The following is a 25,675-nucleotide window of genomic DNA, read 5'->3' as shown; positions in this document are numbered from 1 at the left end:
AATTGTCTCTTTAACAAGGGAATGTTTGCACAAAACATAAATCGATACGTTGGTTTTTTTTACGCTAGGTTCACACTAGTGCCACATAATCATTGTTCTGGTCCATTGAAGGACTAGAACAACGGATAGACGTACCGAAAAAAAAGAGGTTACAGTCACACTTGGTCCAATGGACCCCATTGACTACAGTGGGGTCTGTCAGGTGTCCATTATTTTAAAACTGAAACAGGCCTTCATGTAGGACTTTTTCCTCTACTGATTTTCAAGGCTCTGTTGCAGTTGTGAACATTGCCTTAAATGTGTCTTTGAATTGAAGTGTTCTTTAAGCACAATAGCAGCATATTATCTTTGCTGCTTTGTGTCTTTTACAATCCCTTTTACAACCCCCCCATCATCTATTTCCTGGTGCTGGCTTCATTGTTTACACTTGATTAAGAAAATGAACTTTGTGGTGTTGAACTAGAATCCATCAATCACCGCAATCTGCTAGCAGAATGTAGAACTTGTGACCTACAAATATGTTTATACACATACCTGCTGTGTGCAGACATTCCCTTATCAGAGATTTCTATATGCAGCATGTCTAACCTAAGCAAATCTAAGTGTGTTGTGTCCCTCATTTTATTTTCCATTACATACCTGGACTTTGTGAAGCCCGGTTTTTATGCCTGTATTTATATATCATTAACACTAAAAGCATTGGTTCATTATTTTACAATTTTATATACAATCTATAACTGGCTAATGTAAAAATTATTGTACTGTATTGTCTTGTGCTAATATTGTTTCATGGTTGCATTCAGAATTAGGCTGGGACCCATGAAGAGAAATCTCATAGGGTGAACTCTCTGGAGTCTTAACTCCCTACAACCTACATTAGCAGCATAGTGAATGAGATTTAAAGTGTTACTTGTCATTTCACTTCTTTTTGCTATTGTGTAATGAGAGGTTTGCTGAACATTCTTGTAATATACTTTAATATATACTATAATAACAAAGTTCTGTTTAGCAGTGCTTTAAGTAAGTATCTCATATATAGAGGGTGAATATTGGACAGATCTCCCCTTAGTGTTGCTGGGGAGAATTTTAGAAACTGTTTCCTTCTAAAAGAAAGTACAACAGGTTAATAAAGTATACCAAGCACCTCCCTACACAATAGCAAAAAAAATAAAAATACACACACTCCCCTATGTGCTGTAAGTAAAACCCAAAGTGGCCTATTCTGTGGATTTAGTGCCATGGGGTTCACCCACAGTTTTCAGCCGGTGTAATACAAATATTGAGGCTGAGGACACACATTACAAAAAAAGTGGATTTTCTTTTTATTGCAGATTTTGCTGCAGAAATTTGAGGCAAAGCTAGGAGTGGATTTAGAGGAATGCAGTTATATACTCTTGGTTTTACCTTAAAAAAAAAAAAAAAAAAAAAAACAGCTGCAAAATCTGCTAGAAAAACGCAGCCTAAAAGTGCAGGAGACTTGAAGGTTCCCTTGACAGAATTTCAGCAGCATGTTTGCCCCTTGTAGCCAAAGTTTGTCTTGGTTTCATCAAGATTGTGTAAAGAAACGCACCCCTTAACTTAACTATGATCATATAATGCAGTACTCCCTGCCACGCTGCATTTTGGGAAGGTTTGACAGGGAAGAACCTGGTCTAAAGACTACATCATCCTGAAAGTAGATCACCTAAGCAAGTTGTGTACAAATATTGCAGTCTCAGGAGTGACTGAAAGTTGTTGCACCAGAATCCTGCAAAATTGTGAATGCAACTGTAAATAAAAATGGGCTTTATTACATGATGTAGCTCAAGATCAGTACAGCTGAAGCCAGCCATAATAACTGAAACATGACTTAGGCCTCATACAAATGTCTGAGAGTGCAAACTGAGGGTCTTCCAGTGGGGAGGGTCTGATGATCCGTTTTGATGATTATAGAGCAGGTCCTATCCTGCTCTGTGACATCGGAGCAGAACCCCGTCACTGAAGTTAATTGGGGACCGAAGGCACTCTGATGTCATCAAGTGTGCATTCCGCTATAAAATCACTCACCGCCTCTCCTCTTCCCAACTTGCACACTTGGTCATATGCATGTAGCCATAAAGTTGTCTGTAGTTCATGCATAAAATCACAAGGTAAATTCTAACTCACATTGTATATATTTCTGTAACATCTTATAAAAAACGTAACCCAATACCAGGCTTCCTATAATCATTGTTTCAGTCCAATCTCACATACTTGATAAAGCTGGTTAGTATAACACATTACTGCTGCCACATCTAATAATGGTACTACTTTACAAGTCTTCACAGTGAACACAAATTTAAGACCTGTATGAATTTCACCCTATGCAGCTTTCAGTAGTACTTGTACATGTGTGTGCTAGCACTGCTATCCATATTGTTTAGTCTGGAGGAGCTCCTTCTACTGAGGATCAGACAAAGATTGCCATTTATTCATTTCTTTGCAATTTATCTCTGTAGGAATCAGGGCAAATAATTCCTCTTATCGTGGAAAGCTGCATCAGATTTATTAACTTGTATGGTAAGAAGCCTTTCTGTTCATTTCCTGAGTCCCTCACATATTCACTGACCCAGTGACTGCGTTGTATAATCTTTCTATGGTGTTTGACACTTGCAGTGACTTTTATCTTGGTAATTTGCTTCTTTTCTGCACTTTCTTCAGGGCTTCAACACCAGGGTATATTCCGAGTTTCTGGTTCCCAGGTAGAGGTGAATGATATAAAAAATGCCTTTGAAAGAGGTAAGAGATTCTTATAATTTAGTACAAGAACGTGACCAGTGCAAACAATAATAGTACTTGAGACGTTTCTCTCAAAACCATAAATCTGTGGAATAAAGTGATAACATATCATATGGTATTAGTTTTTCTGTATGTAGTAAGCACTGATGGCACATAACTAAATGGTCACTGAGCTGGCTAACCAGTAAGCAGTCACAATGAGCTTTTTAGTAATTCCTATTTACAGTTATTTCATTTTTCTGCTGTTATTCATGCTATCCTTATCCATAGGAAAGCTAGCTATATTACTTTAACGGAACATACAATTATTGATACATTTTTATGACTTATGTTGGAATGGTTGTTGTGTTTTGTTTCTATATATAAAGTCAGTAGATCATTTCTTAAACATGAATACCACTAAAATACTCCCTTGAAATTCTCCTAAACCCAGTGCATGACATGTGGTTCTCCACGGTGAACATCTGAATATAAACTTGCTCGTTTGGGCAGAACAGCCTCTATTTACATCCATGGAGGTCTTTCTTGTTTTAGGTTTACTATATAATTTGGATTCATGTTATACTATTGTTAAATCTAATGTTATGTTTGCTCTTTAAAATAAGTATTTTGGCTATTTATACTGGTAGCCTGGCATTGTAGACTATAATTATGGGTGTAGAGAAGTTGCAGTGCCCTGTCTTATACTTCAGAATAGCTTAATGGTAACTTGTTCATTATGTGCATTTCTACAGGAGAGGACCCCTTGACAGATGACCAAAATAATCACGATATTAACTCAGTAGCCGGTGTCCTGAAGCTGTATTTCCGGGGCTTAGAAAACCCACTCTTTCCCAAGGAAAGATTTAACGATTTGATATCCTGTATCCGTAAGTCACCTTTTTGTCTTCAGAATGTCTTCCATTTCCTTACTTGCTATGCGCAATCCTTCACCCTTCTTCCTCACCATCACTTTACTCTATTCTAGCCAGTGTTTCCTGGAAGTGGGAAAGAATAGCTAGATGTCTTGAAGGCATTTTGTCCCACATCTGCGCCACTCTTGAGGAGAGTTTAGTCATACTTGCAGCTGGGACCGCTCCCTTTTTTTCAGCATGATTATGTATAACTCTTTGTGTCCAACACAGCAGGAAAGCATTCCTGCAGGCATAATAGAGGCTTTTATACACTTCAGTAATTGTCCTCGCTTTCATGTAGAGATCAGGTTCAGACAGGCCGCCACAGCACTATGAGACATAGCAAGCACAGGCAGAGCTTGCACTTTACTCTGATCTTTTCTGAGCTGTCGGAATGAAGTACTCCAAAAATTCATGGTCAACACATAGGAAGCACAGAGAAATCGCTTTATACTAGTTACTTAATTATAAAAAGTTGTTGTTATGGTTGTTTTTCGGTCTTAGTTTTTACTTCTTCCTTGAAGCCACATACAGCAGTAATATAGTTACTAAACTTTATTTCCGAGAAATTTCATGTCCTTCAGGTGAAGTTTTGTTCATACAGGTGTGACCTAAGGTATAATAGATACTGTCTAAACAGACCTGACAGATACCTCTTTAGAAATCTGTCCTACATAGAACTCAAAGTAGCTTTGATCACAAAACCCTAAAGCTGGTCATATACATTAGATGTATGTCAGCCAAACATAATGGTTTTGTCAGGACGATCCAAACCATGTGAAGTTTGTGGGGTCCTCCAAAATGAACCCCCACAGCAGATTTTGGGGGAGTTAAGGATCGGACTGTTGGATTTCTTTCTTTTTTTTTCTGTCAATTTTATTGAAATTTTTATAAATTGTACAAAACATAAAAAATAATAAACTGCAGAGAGCTGAGCAACAATAACTGGATCTTCATGAATAAGGAATCAACACAGAAATACAAGACTTAGAGGACAAAGGGGGGAACAGCAGGATAAGACATAAGGAGAGCAGAGAGAGGAAAAGATCAGAGTTATTGGAGGACACAGTACGTATCCCAGGGGGACCAAATGGACTGGAAGACCTACACCTTATTATGAGTAGCAGTGAGATACCTCAGACTCCTGACATCCTTGATACGAGCTACCAATACGGGACCCGAGGGGGGTGTACACTTCACCAGTGCAGAGCCACCAGCTTCTGACCACAGTGCAAATATATAGAAACGGCTTAGACGCCTTTTTACCAAGGAACCGTTGTGGCAAATTAAGAAGATAGACTAATGGGTATAAGGGGACCCCCTGAAGAAAAAGTACATCAGTCATGGCCTTAACTTCCCTCAAAGGACAGATCAAAAAAATATGGTACATAGTACCTATCTCAGAAAAGCATCTCCAACTAAAAGGGGGAATATTCAGGTTAAGAGTGTGTAGGAGATACCAGTACATCAGAATCTTGTATTGAGTCTTATGTTATACAAGTAGAGGGTTTGACTTCATGGGACCATATGATCTGCCACTGGGCGGGGGAGATTTGCCTTTCCAAAGCTTCAGTCCACCGAGTCATATATGTGGGCCGTAAATGTGCCGGACCTACACAACCTCTCTAACATGGTAGGGACGGAGACCCGCGTGGCCCCAAATAGGGTAGACATGAAATGGGCTACTTGTTGTTAGTGGAGCCATTCCATGTGTGACAAGTGCAAAGTGGAAGTAAAATAGTCAAAGGGCCTAAGTTTTAAGGTCGATGGGTCAGTCTAGTCAGCTACATGGAACAGACATATCCTGCTCCAAAGGGGGCTGTTAGATTTCAACTACCTGATCCATTTGTTTTCAGGGAAGATGAGCTGCTGGCAGAAGAGTCCTTATTGTGCTCCCTGAAATCTCTGGTTGCAATTTCAGTTTTGTCCTTTTTGCTTACGTGGTGTTGTTTTTTTGTTTGTTTTTTTTGCTATATAAGAAACTAAGTGGTTGGGGCCAGTTGAACATTAGGACATAGTTTAAATCTATACAACCCATGTTCAGGGTATATGGTGCCATAGAAGGAAGGTCACCATTTGGATTAACCCTCAGTCACTCAAATTCTTCTGTGTAATTTGATCACCCTATTGCACTGCTTTCTGTAACCTTCCCATAAGGCACTGGGTTGACTAAGCACACTACACCATACTGTGGATATCCTCAGGAAATGCTGGTCTAAGTATAGCTCTGCAGAGCTCAGCAACAAACACAAACAAAAGGGCACATGTCCAAGGTGCAGTTCTCAGTGACATGAAAGCGATGCCATAGTCTGATTTCATTCCACAGCAGTACTAGCCTGAAAGAATAGACAACTACTTTCCTTAATTCTATAGACTGTGGAGCCTTCCTATAGTGATGATGAAGCATGTAGCTCTCCTCTGAGCACAATTGATGTGGCATATATGCTGTGTTTTTGGCTAGTGTAGGTATACTCAGAGGGAAACACTGCCAACACTTATTCTTGCCATGTCTGACCTCATATTGTCATGGAAAAGTCAAAAACCTCTTTAGATTAAGGCCATATGTCACGGAAAGTCTGCATTTACAGATTTTTTTTGAGCCAAAGGAGTCTGTGTATATAGCAGAAAGGAGAAGGATGAGTGCGTCTGTTATATTCCCCATTACTTTTGAAGCCACTCTTGGCTTTAACTCAAAAAAAAAAAAAAAAACCTGCTGCAAAAAACATGCCTCAGCCTTATGCTCGAACTGTATGGAAGTTTTAGATTTTAACACAGAAGGCAAATTTTCCAGTAATGATTTGCCTTTTTTTTTTCTTTTTTCTTTTTTTACTATTGGCAATGCATGAGCCTGGAATTTTTAATCCTAGTATATTGAGATTTAATTTTTTGCTCATTTTCTATTGAGCAACATGCATATAAAATGTAAATGACTACAGGATGAACTAATAGACTAATTTGTTTCTCAAGCGGTCTACTGGCCAGCCTAACCGTACCAGGTTCTTTGTACTCTTAGTTGAAATGGCACTCAAACCTCAAAGTGAGATAGATACCCTGTCATACTTGCACAGATCCAACAGATTACTAGATAGTAATAGATGGGATTCTCTTACTGGAATGACATTGTCATAATGGGGGGTGTCCCTTTTTCTTCTAATTTTGGAGAGACACTGACCTGGATCACGTCAAAATGCAATGATGTTCATTTACAGAACCCCTTTATGTCAGCTTGGGAGTTGCTCAGAGGGCATTCTGTGGGTTCACTGATTTAGCACTATATGGTCCTTAAATTTCTGCTTTTTGAGTAAGTTCCATTGAAATGAATATAACAGTTTTCAGAAATATGATGCAATAGAATTCATGTTCACTCGGTAGATTTTTATGATCCTCTAATTTTCGCTGCAAACTTGCAATTTGACATGCCACAGATTTAACCCTGTTCAATACAGCTCATCCACTTTAACGCACAACAAGAATAGACTCATGCCATAATTCAAATCTGCACAGAGAGAAATATACTTTAGGATGAACTATGGCGTAAGGTCAACTGGATAAGGCGGTCACTCAACTAGCATAGGGTGTGCACTTACCGTGTTTCCCCAAAATTAAGACAGTGTCTTATACTAAATTTTGGTCTTAAAGATATGCTATGTCTTATTTTCAGGGGATGTCTTATTTTATTTTTGTGTGCTGCTGCCACCACTACTAAGATGCGCTTGCTGCGCAAAAATTGTATGTAGAAAAACATTGCAGCCGGCTGAACGCTGTGTGCAGTGCTCCGTGTGCGCAGATATGCTGGCTGCTGACGCTGCTGCGATACGTTGTATCCACTGTTCCTGCTGCTGCAGGATGAGCTGGGAGAGCGGACCCTCTGCCACATACGATGCTTACCGTAGTGTATGCACAGCGGGCATCTCCCAGCTCATCCTACAGCAGCAGGAACAGTGGATACGTTTCGCAGCGGCGTCAGCAGCCGGCATACCTGTGCACACGGAACATCGCGCACCGTGTTCAGCTGGCTGCAATGTTTTTCTTCATACAATTTTTGCGCAGAAAAATTATTATTATTGGGGGATGTCTTACTTTCAGGGAGTGCCTTATATAGCCAATTCAACAAAACCTCTGCTATGCCTTACTTTCAGGGTATGACTTATTTTCGGGGAAACAGGGTAGTTGTGTTAGTGTGCCCAGTGAGTGCAGGAGCAAGGGAATTACTATTTTATATTCAAGGGAAATATGAATTAATAGTAATCTCACAGAAAATATCGATCTATCTTTGCAGAAATGCTGCTCCACGTTTCTACTAACCTTTTTCTTTGCATTCCTTAGTGTAGAATTTCTCACTTCAGGAAATGACACTGTATCTTTATTCAGTGTCACAAGCTTTTATTCCCAGGAGCAACACTTGGAGCAGTGGAGTGTTCAGCAGGCAATGTGGTGTCTAGCTGTAGCGTAATATACAGCAGAAACACTTAATCATTACCTAACATGAGTGTGCATAGAGTGAAATCTTAGACCATGGATTGCTGTCTTGCTGCTGGCAGTCTAACTTGCGACATCTTGCCATCTGCTTTGTAATAAAGATTAAATAACTGAAAAGCATTATTTCCTGAGTGCAGTCATTTTCACAGGATGCTTTGTTACACGTCTTCCCAGAAGCAGCCTTCCTTTGCTGTTTTTACATTTTAGAAATGATACTTTCATGAAAAGGTTCTTATGTTTCTGTTTACATAGAACAGCCTTTTGTTTCTAATATACTGTGCATGGGCTGTGCTTGAAGTATTGCCATCGTTCTATAGTACTATATTAAAACACCCAGATGGCTAAAACAGATTTCCTGAAAAGAATCCAAGGTTGCAAGGTAATGTCTGGTTATTTTATTGAGAACTGATTCTTCTCAAGTTTTTCTCTTCCAGACAGAAACCCTGGTTAAACATTATGCATATATGTGCTACAGACTTCTCTGTGGATCTTCATATCTTTCTCTGCTACTTTGCTCTAGTGAACAAAGCATTGTATGATATCCGCTAACTAGACGTAGCAACAATGAGTTATTGAGGTTATCTGTAGTGGTATCGGCATTTTTAGATTTGAGTGGTGTTATTCTTTAATATAAACTTAGATTTTATTATTATTATTATTATTATTTTTTTTTTTTTTGAAGCAAATTTGATTTAATACATACTATACAAAGAATAACAAGCAAGCAGTAGTCTGGACAGAAACAAAGAGGCGTATACAAGGCAGAGGCAATGGCTAATAGTGCATGGTTTTATAGTATATACTGAAGAAACGTTACAGTATATGTGGCATTTTATCATAAACTAGCAGGAGGACCCGGCTTTGCACGGGTGTATTTAATTTTTTTTGTTTGTGTAGTGGCCCCATAAGAATTGCCCAGTTTTGCACTGGTCTATTTTATGTCCCTAAGCATCATGTGTATCTCAGTTTGGATATCAGTGAAAAACCTGCGATCGGTTGTTATGGATACCTGGAGTAAAGCTGTGTGAATGTGAACTTGTGTAACAGTGTCATCCGCAGTGCCCTGCCCCTATAAAGCTGACCTACAGCAGTGAAGAGAATGGCTGGGTGGTTATGGAAACCTGAAGTAAAGCTCTGATGTGTGGTGGTGTGTGTTGAGCTGTGTATCTAATCTCCTGATGTGTGTTGGTGTGTGCTGAGATGTGTATCTAATGTAGACAAAAAGCAGGATAGAAGACCAAAGCACGTCCAGACTTCAATAAAATGTAACTTTTAATCCATAATCGTTAAAATACAAAAAGAGACACACAGGTTGTGAAAAAAAGTAAGAAAAAAACAAATTAGTGCATAAAAGCCCGCTAACGCGTTTCAGGACACGTGAGTCCCTTAATCATAGCCATTATGTTGTGCTCTGAGGGAACCTGGAAATACTAGGTGTATATGTACTACTCCCCTGCCTTCCCCATACATGTGGAACCTATCTCCTAATCACATTCAAATTCACATTCCTACACTTTCATTGCAATAAAGTTTGTTCAAACATACACATATACACCTAGTAAATCCAGGTTAGTGTAACACTGTAACTGGAAAAACTATGGTTCTACTTTTAGTCATGACTCCTGTGGCTGAGCTTCTTTACCACCAATGTAATATCATGGGTTGTATCTTCTTCTGACAGGAGTGGAGAATCTCTATGAGAGAGCCATGCACATCAGGAAGATCCTGTTGACACTTCCCAGGACTGTGCTTATAGTTATGAGATACCTCTTTGCATTCCTTAACCAGTAAGTGCCCTTGAAATCAATATCTATTACACTTATTGTGTGAAGTCATGTGAAATTGAGATGCTTTCAAATTTAATATGTTGTTATATTAATTATTGCAATTTTCTACTGAATACAAAGGTACTAGAGAAATATTACGCATAATGATAACACGTGTTCGCCATAGCAATGATATCTGAAATAATTTCACACTTTCTATTCCAAATTATGGATGTATAGTTGTATATGTCTATTATGTATGACATAAAACAATAGTAGCAGTGCTGAATAATCCTCAATTACTCCTCACATTGTATTATGCAGCCACTTTAACCTTCTCCTTTTGTTCCATACAGTCTTTCGCAGTATAGTGATGAGAATATGATGGATCCATATAACTTGGCAATCTGCTTTGGCCCTACATTGATGCCTGTTCCAGACATTCAAGACCAAGTGTCCTGTCAGGCTCATGTGAATGAAATTGTTAAAACAATAATCATCCATCATGAGAATATTTTTCCAGATGCTAAAGAGCTGGAAGGCCCAGTTTATGAGAAATGTATGGCTGGCGATGACTACTGGTAGGTCAATTGGGATAATATAACAAGGGTTGACGTGTTTTTGTGTGAGTAAGGAAGAAGATATTGGAGTTCTGTATCGATTTTACCATTGTTCTTTCACGCTGCTGTATTGTAGTGCCACTATCAGAAATGAGTAAATAGTATTATTGCTTCCCACAATTATTCAGAAATATTGCCATACTAATTTTTTTTTTTCTCATTTTTATTGTAAATATTCCTATTATCTAACAAATCAGTTGTATAACACACCCACGTCTGGAAACGATTGGAGAGTGCACATATATCATAAAGATTTGCATTAGTAAATAAACATAAGGGTAATATTATTTAATGTCCAACAAGCAAATGTGACGAATTGGGGAGGGTCTTGGGAGATGCTACCCATTAGAAGGAACACAAAAAAAAAAAAAAAAAAAGAGTCATGGGGAAGAGCATCAGTGTTGATCATGCTGATAAACCATGGGAGTTGCAGAAAGGACACCCACGTGTGCTAAAGCTGTCAAAACTTGGTGTATGCATGCAAGTCACAGTGAGACAGCTCTTCCATTTGACAAATATCAGCCACTTTTTATACTGGCGATGATTATACTGGCGATGATGAGCAAAAATCATTGGGTGGAAGAATAAAAAAAAGTTTCTGCAGGAAAAAGAGAGAAAGAAAAGTGGCACACTTCTCCAGTGAATATCTTGTATTTTTCTTCAAGATGGAGTTTAACCTGTAGAAGGGGATTATTTGTGCAGGTGGTTTTCTTTTATATATGTGTTTTGTGTGTGTGTATACATATGTATATGTAAATCGCACACAAAAAAGAAAACCGCCTGCACATACACAATCCCCTTCTATAGGTTAAACTCCATCTTGAAGAATAATACAAAACAGCAGCTTAAAAAGGAAGATGTCAGGAGATTCCTGCTGTCCTCACCATGTCATTACAGCTATGATTTATGTTCTACAAAGATTTGAAACGCTGTGATGTTTGTAAGAAAATAATAGTTCTCAAAAATGCTGGGAATTGTGTGGCTTCCCTCTATCAGGTCACTGCCCAGCTCACCTTTATTGAAAGGTTTCTCGCTGTCAACCCCGGGCAGAAGTCAGGGGCAGCTGCAAAGTAGATAATTCTGCCTAGCTCTGTTTAAAGCTATATTTGTTGCTAAAGACATGGTATGCACACACTTTGCTGTAAATGAACATTTGAAATATAGGTTAAAGGTTTGTTTAATTGATTTTACTATTTATTTGATGTGAGCAATGTTAATGACTTGCAGTAAGCCTTTCTTACATGTGGTGATGCTGATATTTCATTTTCTGTATTATCAGTGACAGCCCTTACAGTGAACATGGCACACTAGATGAAGTTGATCATGACTGCAATGAAACTCACACAAGTGAAGACGGTATGTTTTTTTGTTTTTTTTTTGTTTGTTTTTGTTTGGTTTTTTTTGCAACCAGAACTTAGAATTATCCATTTTCAGTGATAAAATCAGAGAAATTAAGATGTTGTTTTAACACGTGGGGTATGGGTGATGGATGCCAATGTATGCCTAACAAGCTGCTGTTAGGTTTTTTGTTTGTTTTTTTAATATGTATTTCACTGAGAATCTGCCACAGATGTAACAACCAATATGACAACAGAACCAGTTGACACTTTTGCAAGAGAAAAAATATTTTTGATGGGATAGAAGAATGCTTTGACACAAGAAAAGCTGTTAAATAGGAAACCATGACATTGTCTGTGGTACACTGAATGCACCAAGCGTAAAAGACTACAGGACAGATTTACATGCGTATAACTGTGTGTATCGTCAGCATGCTAGCTGTATTGTTCATGACTATCACACTGACCCATTATATTCTGTAACCCCCCTACACGTCTTTGTATTATCAAAGGTCCATATATGGGTCCATGAGCCTTGGCAAAAGAGGTATTCCTGAAGCCGCTGCCTGAAGTAAATTTTTGGGTCCAGTACATGCACACGAACATCAGCATGTAGCCTAACATGCACCAAAGACTGACATACAACATATATTACTGTACATATATTAATGGTTTTGCACACAACCTGACACATTTTGTGCCTTGATTGACAAAGTGGTAGGTCCATTTGAAAAAGCTGACTTGTTAGGAAAGGAAATGTGTGTTAAAAGAATCTGTCACCAAATAAAAAAAATGCTAAATTCCATACATCATTTCATTGCCACTGAGTCTGTGAATAATTTGTTTTAGTTGATTTGTTTTTTTAATCTGTCCATCCATTGAAAAGATGTGGCTCCTGAAATATTTTATGTAAATTAGCTCTTATATTTTATGTAAATTAGCTCTTCTCCAAGTGGGCGGTAACCTGTTGTATTACTCAGAGAAACGAAAATGATTCCCACCCACTCGGAGAATGAAAGCGTTTAGATATATCCTTCAAGGGGGCCATATCTTTTGAACAGATAGAAGGTCTAAAAATAGATGATTAAATAAATAATAAAGGCCAAATTATTCAGGGGAACAGCAAGAATCAAGTGATATATGGCATTTAGCAATTGCTACTTGGTGACAGGTCCTCTATAAAATGTAAGCCGAGAATGCACAAAACATTGGTACTGTCTTTTTGTCGTAAACTAAGCCAACTTACAGGTGGTGTAAATTTAGACTTCCGTCAGTTATTCAGAAGTGTGCCAGGTTTATCATGCAGCATTATTAAACCCTTTACCTGCTGCAGTGTAAGACTATCTATGTTAGGTTTACTTTCTTTTACTTTTCGATGTTACTTGTAAATATGGCTCTATGATGTGAATGAGCAGTGGTTCAGAAACCTATGCTGGAAAATGCAAATGTACTTGTTGCATTTGCGTCCGTTATTTCATAGGATTTATAGTATTGCTTGTCACACTTCTATAAATCTGTTCTAAATGAAGATCCTTCCCAAGAGTGTAAAACTGTCTTTGAGTTTGTTCGGTGCGTCTTAGGGATGCCCAGGTCAGCAAATTATGTGTTTGCTATTATTGATTTGTTTCATTCTGCCACACGAGCATGTCAGAAAATAGCATTATTGATTGGGGACTATAAGATGGTGTTTATCGAGATTTATGACATTTTACAGTCAGAATGGCTTAACAGATTTAATCTCAAGCTTGCATATTGACACGTGTCCTTAACAGAGATTTGTGCAGGATTCATATACCTTGCTAGGTTTAGCTGGTATTTACTTATATTTCCCCTAGGAAGATACATTAGCTTTAAGGGAATTATTTTTGTCATTGCAGCTAATGTTCATTCTTGTTGATTTACTGGTATAATATATTCTTTTCAGTTTGTATACCACGTCTGCTAAGAGTAACTGAAAGCAAAACTGTATGTTCCATGGCAATATGCTGTTGCTTATAGTAGTAGTAAGTGTCAGTTTAGGCACATGCTTATGTTTCACTATTTCAGAAGGTGTTCAGAAACATTAGGAAAACTACATCATTTTCTAGTAATAAATGGTGATTTTTCTGGAAAAATTGAATTGATGCACAAGAAACACATATTTGGAAAGTGTATAAACAGTACTACAATAATAATAATTTTATTCATACCGACAGACTCCCTTTAACATAAAAGGTGTTTTATCGCTTTTTTTATTATTGGTGGGATAACTTGCTACTGTTATCTGAGACCTACCCTCTTTAATGTAACACTAGCCGGTGACTCCTTCCTTACTTCCTTCACACATCCTTAAGAAACCATCCCTCGACTTGTCCACTCTCTCAGACTATCACCCCATCTTATTACGCCTCTTTTCCTCCAAACTTCTCATACAGCTTGAACTGTGCTCCCACCTCACAACTCACTTTTATGATCAGATGTAACCTGGTTTATGGCCTGGCCACCCTACTGAAATTGCCCTAACCAAAGTCACAAATGATCTGCTATCTGACAAATCCCAATGACCTTATTTTGTGCTCATCCTCCTAGACATGTCCTCTGCTTTTGCCACTCCCTCCTTTTATCAACTCAGTCATCTTTTGACATCATAAATTTGTCCCCTCAGGGCCTGTTCACACTGCACAGAGGGGGCAGATTATGGTGCATAATCCACGTCATAATCCGTCCCCTCACAATGGTGGTAAGTGGTATGTTCCCGCTGGGGGAAAAAAAAAGTGAGCTGCCCTTTCTTCAGGTGGATTCTGCGGCTCAACGAGCTGCGGTGTCCGCCTGGCGGCAGCAATCTCCGGTGTCGGCCCATCCATTTGAGCCAACTCCAGAGGGGGAAACCGCAACAGTCGTGGCAGGCGGGTTTTGACCCAAGAGTGACGCAGCTCCCCGCGACACTCTCTGTGCCAAAATCCGCCCCTGTGTGAACTAGCCCTTACTGGCTCTCTTCTTGCCTTATCTACCAATCCTTTTGTGTCTCCCACTCACATAGCCACCTCTTATCTCATTGTCTGATGACTCTCTCAGGGCTATGTCTTAGGACAATTACTTTTGTCCTGCTATACTTTCTGCCTGGGATACCTCCACTGCTTTGGGGTAACCTTTGATTTTGCCCTCACTTTGAAAACACGCATATAGTCATACTTCTATTTACATCCTATTCCTACAAGCAATTTCAATAATAGTTAGACGGGAGGTTTGACTGGAAGCCGTGTGCATGAGTGTATTCTAGGACACGGATCTTATTCTAATGATGTCTTTTGGTCTTGCATATCCTTGGAATATGCTTGCCTGTTTAGTCCATAAACAAAGCCGCCTTGTTTGTTATCTTTTTTGATTTCTCAACCTTGCTGCCCACACATAGAAAGAAAAGTGCAGCATGAAAGAGTTTACATCCTAAGTGGTGCATTGAAGCTTCTGCCATTAGCAACTTTAATGAAAGCCGGTTTACTGTCATTTCAAGCTTTCTCTAAGCCGCCTCGCAGTTTATGTTGAAATTTATTTAAAGCACCAAAAAATATAAACATTATGATACTGTCATATTGAATGCTTAAATGTAATTCTCATTTAACAGACTAGACTGCATGCACACAGGAACTAATGTGATGCATATTCATGTATCTCTGCATATGGATTTTTCTGTATTTCCTTAATGCGTAACTAAACTTCTGATGAATACTGCGTTTTTTCACTCTTTTCCTTGCTTCTCTATTGAGAGAGGTCCTCTGCTTCTCACTGTGTGTGTGCATGGGCTTGTGTAAAAGAAAGAGGGTGTGGAGAGTCACTTCTAACAGTTATATATTGGACATGATAAATATAAAAGCTGCGGCATATAAATATCCTAATCTCAAATGTGTTTTCAATCAGTGCTATCTCTGGATATCATATAGTTAACATTGAACTTGGTGTCTTTCATATGACACCAAAAGCAAGTTTGTAAGTTTTATAATGCCTGAGATATAACCGCTTGAAGTGACCCTCACCTACCCTTGTGTTCTCTACATTTAACACAAGCCTGGACACTGTACACACTGAGGTGCAGGGTATAGCTTTCCATACAGATTCAAGGGGAAAAATAAAGAAATGTAGGATTTCACAGAAAAGAGCCAAAATTTGTTAATAAAGTATATTCTAAAATGTATCAATAACACAAACTCTGCCAGAAAATCAAAAGTTGCCTTGTGACAATCCACTTAGAGAATTGGCATGCTGCAGATTTCAAGATCCAAACTTCTTGGACAATCTCTGTGCATGTTCTCATAGTCATGACCGTAGTCAGAAATAGTCTGAAGCCCATTCAGTGAGTTCTAGGGAGAGTTTTCTAGACCTGCCTGATGCATGGAGGATGAATAAATATCAGTAGTAAAGGCAATGATATGTCACTAGGGTTGTTATCTGTACAGATGTGATCTATTGTCTATCTTGTCTTGTCCGGGTGGCATGCTCAATCATTCTATTTCTATTTTTAACCTTTCCTGAGTGTTTACAGGTTTTCCTATAGGGTGGCCACAATATAGAGATAGGTTCCAGTCAGGCCATTCACTGCTAGGGTAATGGTCCTGAGATAGGTTATAGGGTTTAATAGCAATACACTCTGTATATTATCCTTTGTATACCCTGTCTGCTATCCCTCTTTTGCCTATATACCCTTGGCCCACGTATTTATGGATTAACCTGATTGTGCACCAGTGTGTCATCATTAGCAACCCTCTGTGTAATTTGGTATTATTTCCCGCAACATCATCTGAGTGGTGAGTTATACTGGCTTCATTTTCATGGAGGCTGCATTGCCTGTGTGATATGTTTATTGTTTGCACAGCACACATTGGTTCACAGATTTTCCTCCCCTGCTTTTTATAGATGTTGTTAATGCATATTCATTAAAAGTTATGTTTTAGCTTTATTACATTTCTATTCCCGTTGGTGGTTTATTGAATAGTTTGAATAGAATACAACATTTCCCTTTGTCTTTGGATTATCACATAAATAACACATTTTCCATTTAAGACACTGTCTCCCAACCAGGATTCCATGGAATCTGATTAGGGTTCCTCATTAAACAAGACTAGCAACATATGTGAGTTTTAGGGCTATTATATGATAGGTATGTTATGTAGGTTCCTCTATTTTTTTTTTTTTTACAGGTAGTTCTGCATAATATCTATTATTGTACTTTGTTATTGAATTACTAAAGCAAATCAGAAAATGTTTTAGGTTTTTTGTACAAATATATAGTTATTTATATAAAGAAAGCAACTAGTGAGGAGCTTTGTACCTCATACATCCACCCCTTTTAGTTCTCTTCACTTGTAGCCCACATAACTTAATATTTTTGAACTTTTGATTGTAGAGTGTGAACCAATTGAAGCCATTGCCAAATTTGACTATGTCGGACGATCTGCTAGAGAATTGTCCTTCAAGAAAGGTGCATCCCTTCTCTTGTATCATCGGGCATCAGAAGACTGGTGGGAAGGACGACACAATGGAATTGATGGACTAGTACCTCACCAGTACATTGTTGTACAAGACATGTAAGATTATTTACTTATATTGTTTTGAAAACCATTTAATCACACTTTTGTAGCATACAAACTGCTAATTTCTTTGTATTTTTTTTTTTTTTCGTTTTAGGGATGACGCATTTTCAGATTCCTTAAGTCAGAAAGCTGATAGTGAAACTAGTAGTGGTCCAGTGACTGAAGATAAGTCATCATGTAAAGACATAAACTCTCCAACTGACCGACACCCAGATTTGTACTCTGGCAGGTAAGAAGCTCACACTCTACTGTCCATACCCTTACTGTCCAAAAATGGCTCAGGACATGAGGATTACTGGTGAACCTGTGTGTATTTTGTCTGTGACTTTTTGATATGGCTTTCATAGTGATTTATTGTAAGACTACTGTATGTCTTAATCCTTTAATGACCACCAGTACATATTATAGTGACCATAAGGATCTTTATTCTTTGGCATAAACTTATTCACAGGACAGAAAAATAACCCCTGTACAGGAGTCCCGTGCTGGCTGGACTGGGTGCTCAGGTACCTTATGACAGCCAAGCTCACATAGAGTTTTTTTGGTCAGGATTTTGAGGCTATATCCGCCTCAAAATCATTGCCAAAAAAACAGCTCCCATTGAAATCAATGGGAGCCGGTCAGGTCTTTTTTTTCCGGGAGCCAGTTTGTTTCGGCATTCAGTTGCGGCTACCTGTTTTTTGGACTGGAACCTGAAGCAGCCTCTGCCTTAGGTTCCGGTCCAAAAAACTCTGTGTGAACTTACCCTTAGGATGACAGAAACCTTTAGCACTCCCATTGGCACCTCTGTGATTGCAGGCTATCTATGATTTTGAGTTCAGGAGACTAGTGCAGGCCACCACATATGACATCTCTGTTTATAGGTCTAATAGGATGTCTTTCAGTTTTAGGGCCCGTGCACACGGAGTTGACGCGAGCGCATTTTAGCATAATACACGTGTATAGAATACACGTGTTAAAATAACACTCCCATTGACTTCAATGAAATTTTTTCATGTGTAAAAAAACACGTCGCTTTTTTGGCGCTTTTTTAACGCTTTTTTTTTTTTTTTTTTTTTTTACACGTAAAAATTTCATTGAAGTCAACGGGAGTGTTATTTTAACACGTCTGTTATGCTAAAATGAGCTAGTGTTAACTCCGTGTGCACGGACCCTTACACTGACAGTTATAATACAACGCATAATCAAGTCATAATAAAATTTCATGTTTTATTATGAAAAAGAGAAAAACTTTTATAAACCTACAGTTATTTGATATTGGCATAAAGACCAGAATTGCTATTTATGCCGCCTCCCAGAAACTGGAATAAAAAGTGATGAAAGAGTTAGATGTATAGTTCTAATGAAAACTACAAGTCTTCCCATGAAAACGAAATCTCTTACAGTTATGTCTTCGGAAACATATAAAAAGTCATGGCTCTTGAATTGCAACAATTAAATTACCAAGCCCAAACAGGCTGGTCACTAAGGGATTAAAATTATAAATACATTTCTCACATGGCTTTTTCTGTTAATATTACAGACACAAAAGGCGAACAGATCCAACGCCACCTTCTCGCCGTTCAGGCAGGTCAAATGATAGTCACTGCCCAGTGCATCCTCCACACTCTCTCAACAACTCATCAATGGAAATTGGATCTTCCAATATTTCAAGCCATTGTAGCCCACGTGCTCTTTTACAGAATCGCAACCTTAACACTGACAGCCCTGAACGTAGACGGAAGCCAGGCCATGGAAGTCTAACCAATATAAGCCGACATGATTCTTTGAAAAAGATAGACAGTCCTCCTATACGAAGGTCTACATCATCAGGACAGTACACAAATTTTAATGACCATAAGACTCTTGACCCCGAGAGTATTGCTCAGGTATGTAAAGGGAGTGAAAGGTATTGTGCAAAGTGTTTTTGATATTACATTCTATCTTCCACCTGCCAAAATCATGATCTTCATCTTAATTTGGATACTAGGTATAAATTCACGTTTTACACAACATTAAATAATAATCCTGATAAATGTAGAAGAAAATGTATTTAATATTGCCTTGATTTAATTTTTCGGTAATTGGCTTATTAAATGGTGGTTTTGTTGTTTTTTTTATTTGATTTAATCCCTGTGTGCAGAGTTGACTGATTCACATTTCCACAACACATAGGGCATATACAGTCCTATGAAAAAGTTTGGGCACCCCTATTAATCTTAATCATTTTTAGTTCTAAATATTTTGGTGTTTGCAGCAGCCATTTCAGTTTGATATATCTAATAACTGATGGACACAGTAATATTTCAGGATTGAAATGAGGTTTATTGTACTAACAGAAAATGCGCAATATGCATTAAACCAAAATTTGACTGGTGCAAAAATATGGGCACCTCAACAGAAAAGTGACATTAATATTTAGTACATCCTCCTTTTGCAAAGATAACAGCCTCTAGTCACTTCCTGTAGCTTTTAATCAGTTCCTGGATCCTGGATGAAGGTATTTTGGACCATTTCTTTCTACAAAACAATTCAAGTTCAGTTAAGTTTGATGGTCGCCGAACATGGACAGCCCGCTCTCAAATGATCTGAAAACAAAGATTGTTCAACATAGTTGTTCAGGGGAAGCATACAAAACGTTGTCTCAGAGATTTAACCTGTCAGTTTCCACTGTGAGGAACATAGTAAGGAGATGGAAGACCACAGGGACAGTTCTTGTTAAGCCCAGAAGTGGCAGGCCAAGAAAAATATCAGAAAGGCAGAGAAGAAGAATGGTGAGAACAGTCAAGGACAATCCACAGACCACCTCCAAAGAGCTGCAGCATCATCTTGCTGCAGATGGTGTCACTGTGCATCGGTCAACTATACAGCGCACTTTGCACAAATAGAAGCTGTATGGGAGAGTGATGAGAAAGAAGCCGTTTCTGCACGTACGCCACAAATAGAGTTGCCTGAGGTATGAAAAAGCACATTTGGACAAGGCAGCTTCATTTTGGAAACAAAAATTGAGTTGTTTGGTTATAAAAAAAGGCGTTATGCATGGTGTCCAAAAAGAAACAGCATTCCAAGAAAAACACATGCTACCCACTGTAAAATTTGGTGGAGGTTCCATCATGCTTTGGGGCTGTGTGGCCAATGCCGGCATCGGGAATCTTGTTAAAGTTGAGTCGCATGGATTCCACTCAGTATCAGCAGATTCTTGAGAATAATGTTCAAGAATCAGTGACGAAGTTGAAGTTACGCCGGGGATGGATATTTCAGCAAGACAATGATCCAAAACACCGCTCCAAATCCTCAGGCATTCATGCAGAGGAACAATTACAATGTTCTGGAATGGCCATCCCAGTCCCCAGACCTGAATATCATTGAACATCTGTGGGATGATTTGAAGCGGGCTGTCCATGCTCGGCGACCATCTAACTTAACTGAACTTGAATTGTTTGTCCAAAATACCTTTATCCAGGATCCAGGAACTGATTAAAAGCTACAGGAAGCGACTAGAGGCTGTTATCTTTGCAAAAGGAGGATCTACTAAATATTAATGTCACTTTTCTGTTCAGGTGCCCATACTTTTGCACCGGTCAAATTTTGGTTTAATGCATATTGCACATTTTCTGTTAGTACAATAAACCTCATTTCAATCCTGAAATATTACTGTGTCCATCAGTTATTAGATATATCAAACTGAAATGGCTGTTGCAAATACCAAAATATTTAGAACTAAAAATGATTAAGATTAATAGGGGTGCCCAAACTTTTTCATAGGACTGTATATCCCTCCTGTTTGCATCATCGTGGACATAGTGGACATATACACACATAGTGGAGGGTTCTGACTATAATAAGGAAGTCCCTTTCCTTGGCATCACACACACACACACACACACACACACTATGAATACCGAGTGCAAAGTAAGGTTGTAACAATAAAAAGGTAGTGTACATTGCACGTCTTCAAATCTGTCCAATGTTATAAATGTCTGAATATATACATTAGGTAACTGACTGCTTAAAGGGGCTCTATCATTGGGAAAAGTCATTTTTAGATAAGCACATCCTTGCATAGCCTTTAGAAAGGCTATTCCACACCTACCTTTTGTATGTAAATCGCCTCCTTATTTTTGAATAAGTCCTTTTTTATTCATATCCTAATGAGCTTCCACCGTGCACCGGAAGTCTGTGTTACTGTCTGCTCTATGTGTAGTAGAGGCTGCTGTGCTGAAGACTCATCTCTGCTGTACATACACATAGAGAAGACTGTGATCACAGACACTTCTGGTGCACAGTGGAAGCTCATTAGTATATGAATAAAAGTGAACTTATTCAAAGACTACTGAGGCGATTTACATACTAAAGGTAGGTGTGTAATAGCCTTTCTAAAGGCTATGCAAGGATGTGCTTATCTAAAAATGACTTTTCCCAATGATAGAGCCCCTTTATTGCTCAATGGTCCAACAGCTATTTGTCCTAACACCTTCCATACACATGCATGTGTCCTCAATGGGAGGAGGGGGGAAAAAACAAAAAGATCAAGCATTTTGACATCCAGCAGCCTGGTTCTTATGTCATCATACATCTGGTGTTGGGGAAAGTTGGTAGACCCCCATATACATTAGATGATTAACTTTTCCCACCATATCTTCAAGCTTACCTGACATTAGCTGGCCATACACATCAGACCAAAGTAAAAGGCAAAGGCCGTCCAGAATAAATTTCCTATTCTGGAATTCTGTTCTGGAATATTGATCTTTTAATAGCTTTCCCATTATGATTCTTCTCCATTCATGTTTGTATTGTTTTTATAAATGCTGAACTGCTCATTTTTAGTATAATGACCTATTCTAGTAGTTTGATGTAGTTCATGTAGTCTAGATTCATGGTAGCAATACATGATGTATCTTAAAGATTTCTAGGACTGTGGTCTAGTCTGTTTATTTTTGTATCTTAAGCAGGACATAGAGGAGACCATGAACTCGGCCCTAAATGAGCTGCGTGAGCTCGAACTACAAAGTTCTGCAAAACACGCCCCAGATGTGGTGCTGGATACACTCGAGCAAATAAAGAACTCGCCCACCCCAGCAACATCAACAGAGTCTCTGAGTCCTCTTCACAATATCATGCTCAAGAACACAGAGCCACAAATCCGGCGTAGCACTAGTACATCTAATGACACAATGAGTACATTCAAGCCCATGGTTACACCTCGAATGGGTGTACAATTAAAGCCTCCAGCTTTAAGACCAAAACCTATTGTGTTACCAAAAACTAACCCTGGCATAGGACCATCCCAGGCTGCTCAAGGGGCTACCGACAAATCCTGCACAATGTAATATCATACTTCTAATACCCCCTGGATAGTTAGGTGAACAATTGTTTGCCATGAAATCACTAGGGGCATGTTTTTACTGGAACTAGACTGAAACACTCACATCTACACTAAGTTTATTTCAAGAACTGGACGGTGTTGTGTGTTTACAGCTGTAGAAACACATAAAACATACTTGAAGATTTGATGCTGCACAAATTGTATACTTTGCAACATAGATCACAATGGCTTCCCACTTATTTCACAGACTTCTCATCTATTCTAGATATATTGTGGGCAATTCAGATTGAGAAGTGTCCATATATTTTACTTTACAACTCATAGTGAGTCATGGATCTGTGGATACAGAGGTCTATTTGGTTTGCAGAGCAGCCTAAAGAAAACCCATTAGTAGCTTGTTCCCTAGAACTTGTGCATTACATTCCTTTGGGGCCTTACTGCTTGCTATCTAAACCTCTAAAGAAACCTGTGGTAGAGCTAAACAAGTATTTCTCTGGACCGACAACTAACCCTTGTAACCACCGTTATTGTGACTGTATATCCCCTCGATGTTAGTTATAATGGGGGGAATGTTAATGTATACGATATGCACTGCATGTGGTTCTTATGATAGGTAGACATGAATATGTCTCTATATATCTTTCTGTATAGAGATCAATATATATGGAAGAAAGTTGTTTTGCACATTCACAATATACAGAGAGATAAACAATGTATTGCTATCCAAGGACACTCCTGTGCGTGGCTGAATATGTTGTTAGGTTTAGGCATGTTTATATAGCCATGGTCCCAGATTGAAATATAGCATCTATTATATTTACAGTGAGCTTATCTAATGTTAGTGTGGTTTTCCATAGATTTGGGGCATTAAGCGAATAGGCTCTGCTATCAGGGCTGAAGCATGCTATGACTCTACATACTGACATACCTAGATCTCAAGATCACCAACTATATTACCAAGAGTCCTAGCAGGGAGTATTGGATAATATAGTGTCTGCTCAGTATTATGTCGCCATCCCTGTATCCCATACAGAACAACTTGATCATGTGTAGTGCCACTTTATATCTCTGTTGCATCCTTTATGTAATTTATTAATTTTTTCATACCTAGCCATTAATCTATTAATCTTTTATTGGGCAGAGATTACCCTGCCATTGAAATATACAAACTGCACAATCTAATACAAAGGCCTCAAATGTTATTAGTTGTGTCTTATGCCAGGCCTATGATATTATATAGGTACTCCTATTCAGAAGTCATTTAGTTGTATATATGATTTGTATATACTTACAGCCAGCACTTTGCTTGCGTGGCTTCATTTTTTATACTTTTTTTTTTTTTTTTTTTTTTTTTGTAGGTCATTGAGTAAATCCATTCATGGTAGATACAAGGTTTCAGTTTAGTGTTATAAATCAGAATACATTGGCCCAGATAAGCATGGTGAAATGCAGTCAACCCTTCTGATGATTCATTTGGGATTACACTTAGATTCTATCTATAGACTGCTCCAGTTATTTTCCATCTACAGTATAAAGCCTGCCCTTTTTAAACTACATTTGGGAGAATTATTTTAAGATGTGAACAATGTTCCCATTCCTCAAATGTGGGACACGTAAAAATAAAACTGATGTGATGGCTTATTTTTATTACGCAGTTTAGTATTTTATTATCGCTTCTGTAATAGCAAGTCCATTATCACTACTAAGCTTCCGGTGTACATATGTCTCCAAGCTGGATACCTCCTCATTGCAGTCTCGAGCCTGTAGCTGAAGCAGAGCCAAGGAGCTCTATGAGTGACCTGACTCTTCATACATACATACATACATGTCCTAACGTGACCATAGATGAGACATGGAACAAACTGGAATTCTCTTCTGATGTTCAAGCACAGGTCTAGCCTGGTACTCGTTTTCTTCTGGTCTTTGTGACATGATAGGGTTAAATACATGTCTTTTTAACAGTTGGAAATGTGTATAATAATTGTTATAGGCTGTGTATTCTTATTAGAATTAGTGTAGTACAAGAATGTGTTAGACCTGGACAGTGTGCTGCCATAGACATGTGGTTTGATGGTTCCAAGTTCTTTGCAGTACTGTAGGTGGATGTGTCCTCTGCACACGGCCCAGTCACTAGCAAAGCCCGCAGGGAATTCTTTCCAACTCTTGCACAGCCAGGTGTCTGTATCGTCTTTACTGTCAGTTTGGATTACAGTACTGATAGCAGTTTTTGTTGACTGTTAATTCTTTGTGTTGGTGTACATCTGTAGTATGTACATGTGAAAGTGCCTTTAAACTTTTAGAGGAACTTCAACTTTTTTACTCTGTGTATTACATTTACCTTGCGGTCAGTCCCACTCTCAAAAAAGGAAAACTGAAAAAAAAAAATTCATTTCAAAGACTCTCATGTGTGATGTTCAATTGTTGTGATGATGCACTTTTATGTATATGACTGTACATTTTGGCATGTACCATTACAGGCTTCAAAGTCCATCCAGGTTTGTTCCTCCGTAGATTTTCTTTATAATAAAGAATCTAGTTCTGTCAGCCGCTGCCATCTCTGTTGTTTTGTACACTTGAGAAATGTTCATTTAGTGGGAATTATAATAAAATTTTTATAGAACTGCTTTTAGTGCACAAATTGCATTTATAACAGTTATTTGCGTCATGTTCAACTAGTGCTTTAAATAGGTTTTCTGGGATAAAAGGATACGTCTACACTAAGCTAAACAACCTCACTTATATCGCTTAGATCGCCAGTGCGGTAATGTGACATTTTCAGATTTTCCAATAACATTCTCTTTCCGGAAACAAAATATCATCTCAAAATCCCATCATACTTACCTGTCTTCCTGTCCAGCTCCTCCTCTTCCTGACGTCTGACGGCGCTACATCTCTATTAAGCCAGCAAACATGAAGAGGAGGAGAATCTGGCCCCACAGGAGGAACTGATACTC

General features: G+C 38.5%; 1 protein-coding gene across 2 annotated transcripts in view; it reads left to right on the top strand.

Annotated features, from left to right (window-relative positions):
* Positions 1 to 25,269, top strand: part of SRGAP1 (SLIT-ROBO Rho GTPase activating protein 1) — a 125,986-nt gene extending 100,717 nt beyond the window's left edge. Inside the window, exons 13-22 of one of the 2 annotated variants that reach the window (XM_075274453.1) lie at positions 2,478 to 2,538; positions 2,680 to 2,757; positions 3,492 to 3,626; positions 9,811 to 9,916; positions 10,252 to 10,476; positions 11,795 to 11,871; positions 17,230 to 17,410; positions 17,511 to 17,645; positions 18,939 to 19,284; positions 22,348 to 25,269. In XM_075274453.1, coding sequence (XP_075130554.1) covers positions 2,478 to 2,538; positions 2,680 to 2,757; positions 3,492 to 3,626; positions 9,811 to 9,916; positions 10,252 to 10,476; positions 11,795 to 11,871; positions 17,230 to 17,410; positions 17,511 to 17,645; positions 18,939 to 19,284; positions 22,348 to 22,725 — 1,722 coding nt within the window. In that variant the 3' untranslated portion in view covers positions 22,726 to 25,269. Of the gene's footprint in view, positions 1 to 2,477; positions 2,539 to 2,679; positions 2,758 to 3,491; positions 3,627 to 9,810; positions 9,917 to 10,251; positions 10,477 to 11,794; positions 11,872 to 17,229; positions 17,411 to 17,510; positions 17,646 to 18,938; positions 19,285 to 22,344 lie in introns of both variants that reach the window. The other variant, XM_075274452.1, reaches the window with a different exon arrangement.
* The last annotated feature ends 406 nt before the right edge of the window (positions 25,270 to 25,675 follow it).

The sequence above is a fragment of the Leptodactylus fuscus genome, chromosome 5 (assembly GCF_031893055.1).
Source record: "Leptodactylus fuscus isolate aLepFus1 chromosome 5, aLepFus1.hap2, whole genome shotgun sequence".
In the NCBI taxonomy this organism is placed as follows: domain Eukaryota; kingdom Metazoa; phylum Chordata; class Amphibia; order Anura; family Leptodactylidae; genus Leptodactylus; species Leptodactylus fuscus.
This window is presented reverse-complemented; position numbering and strand designations above follow the sequence as displayed.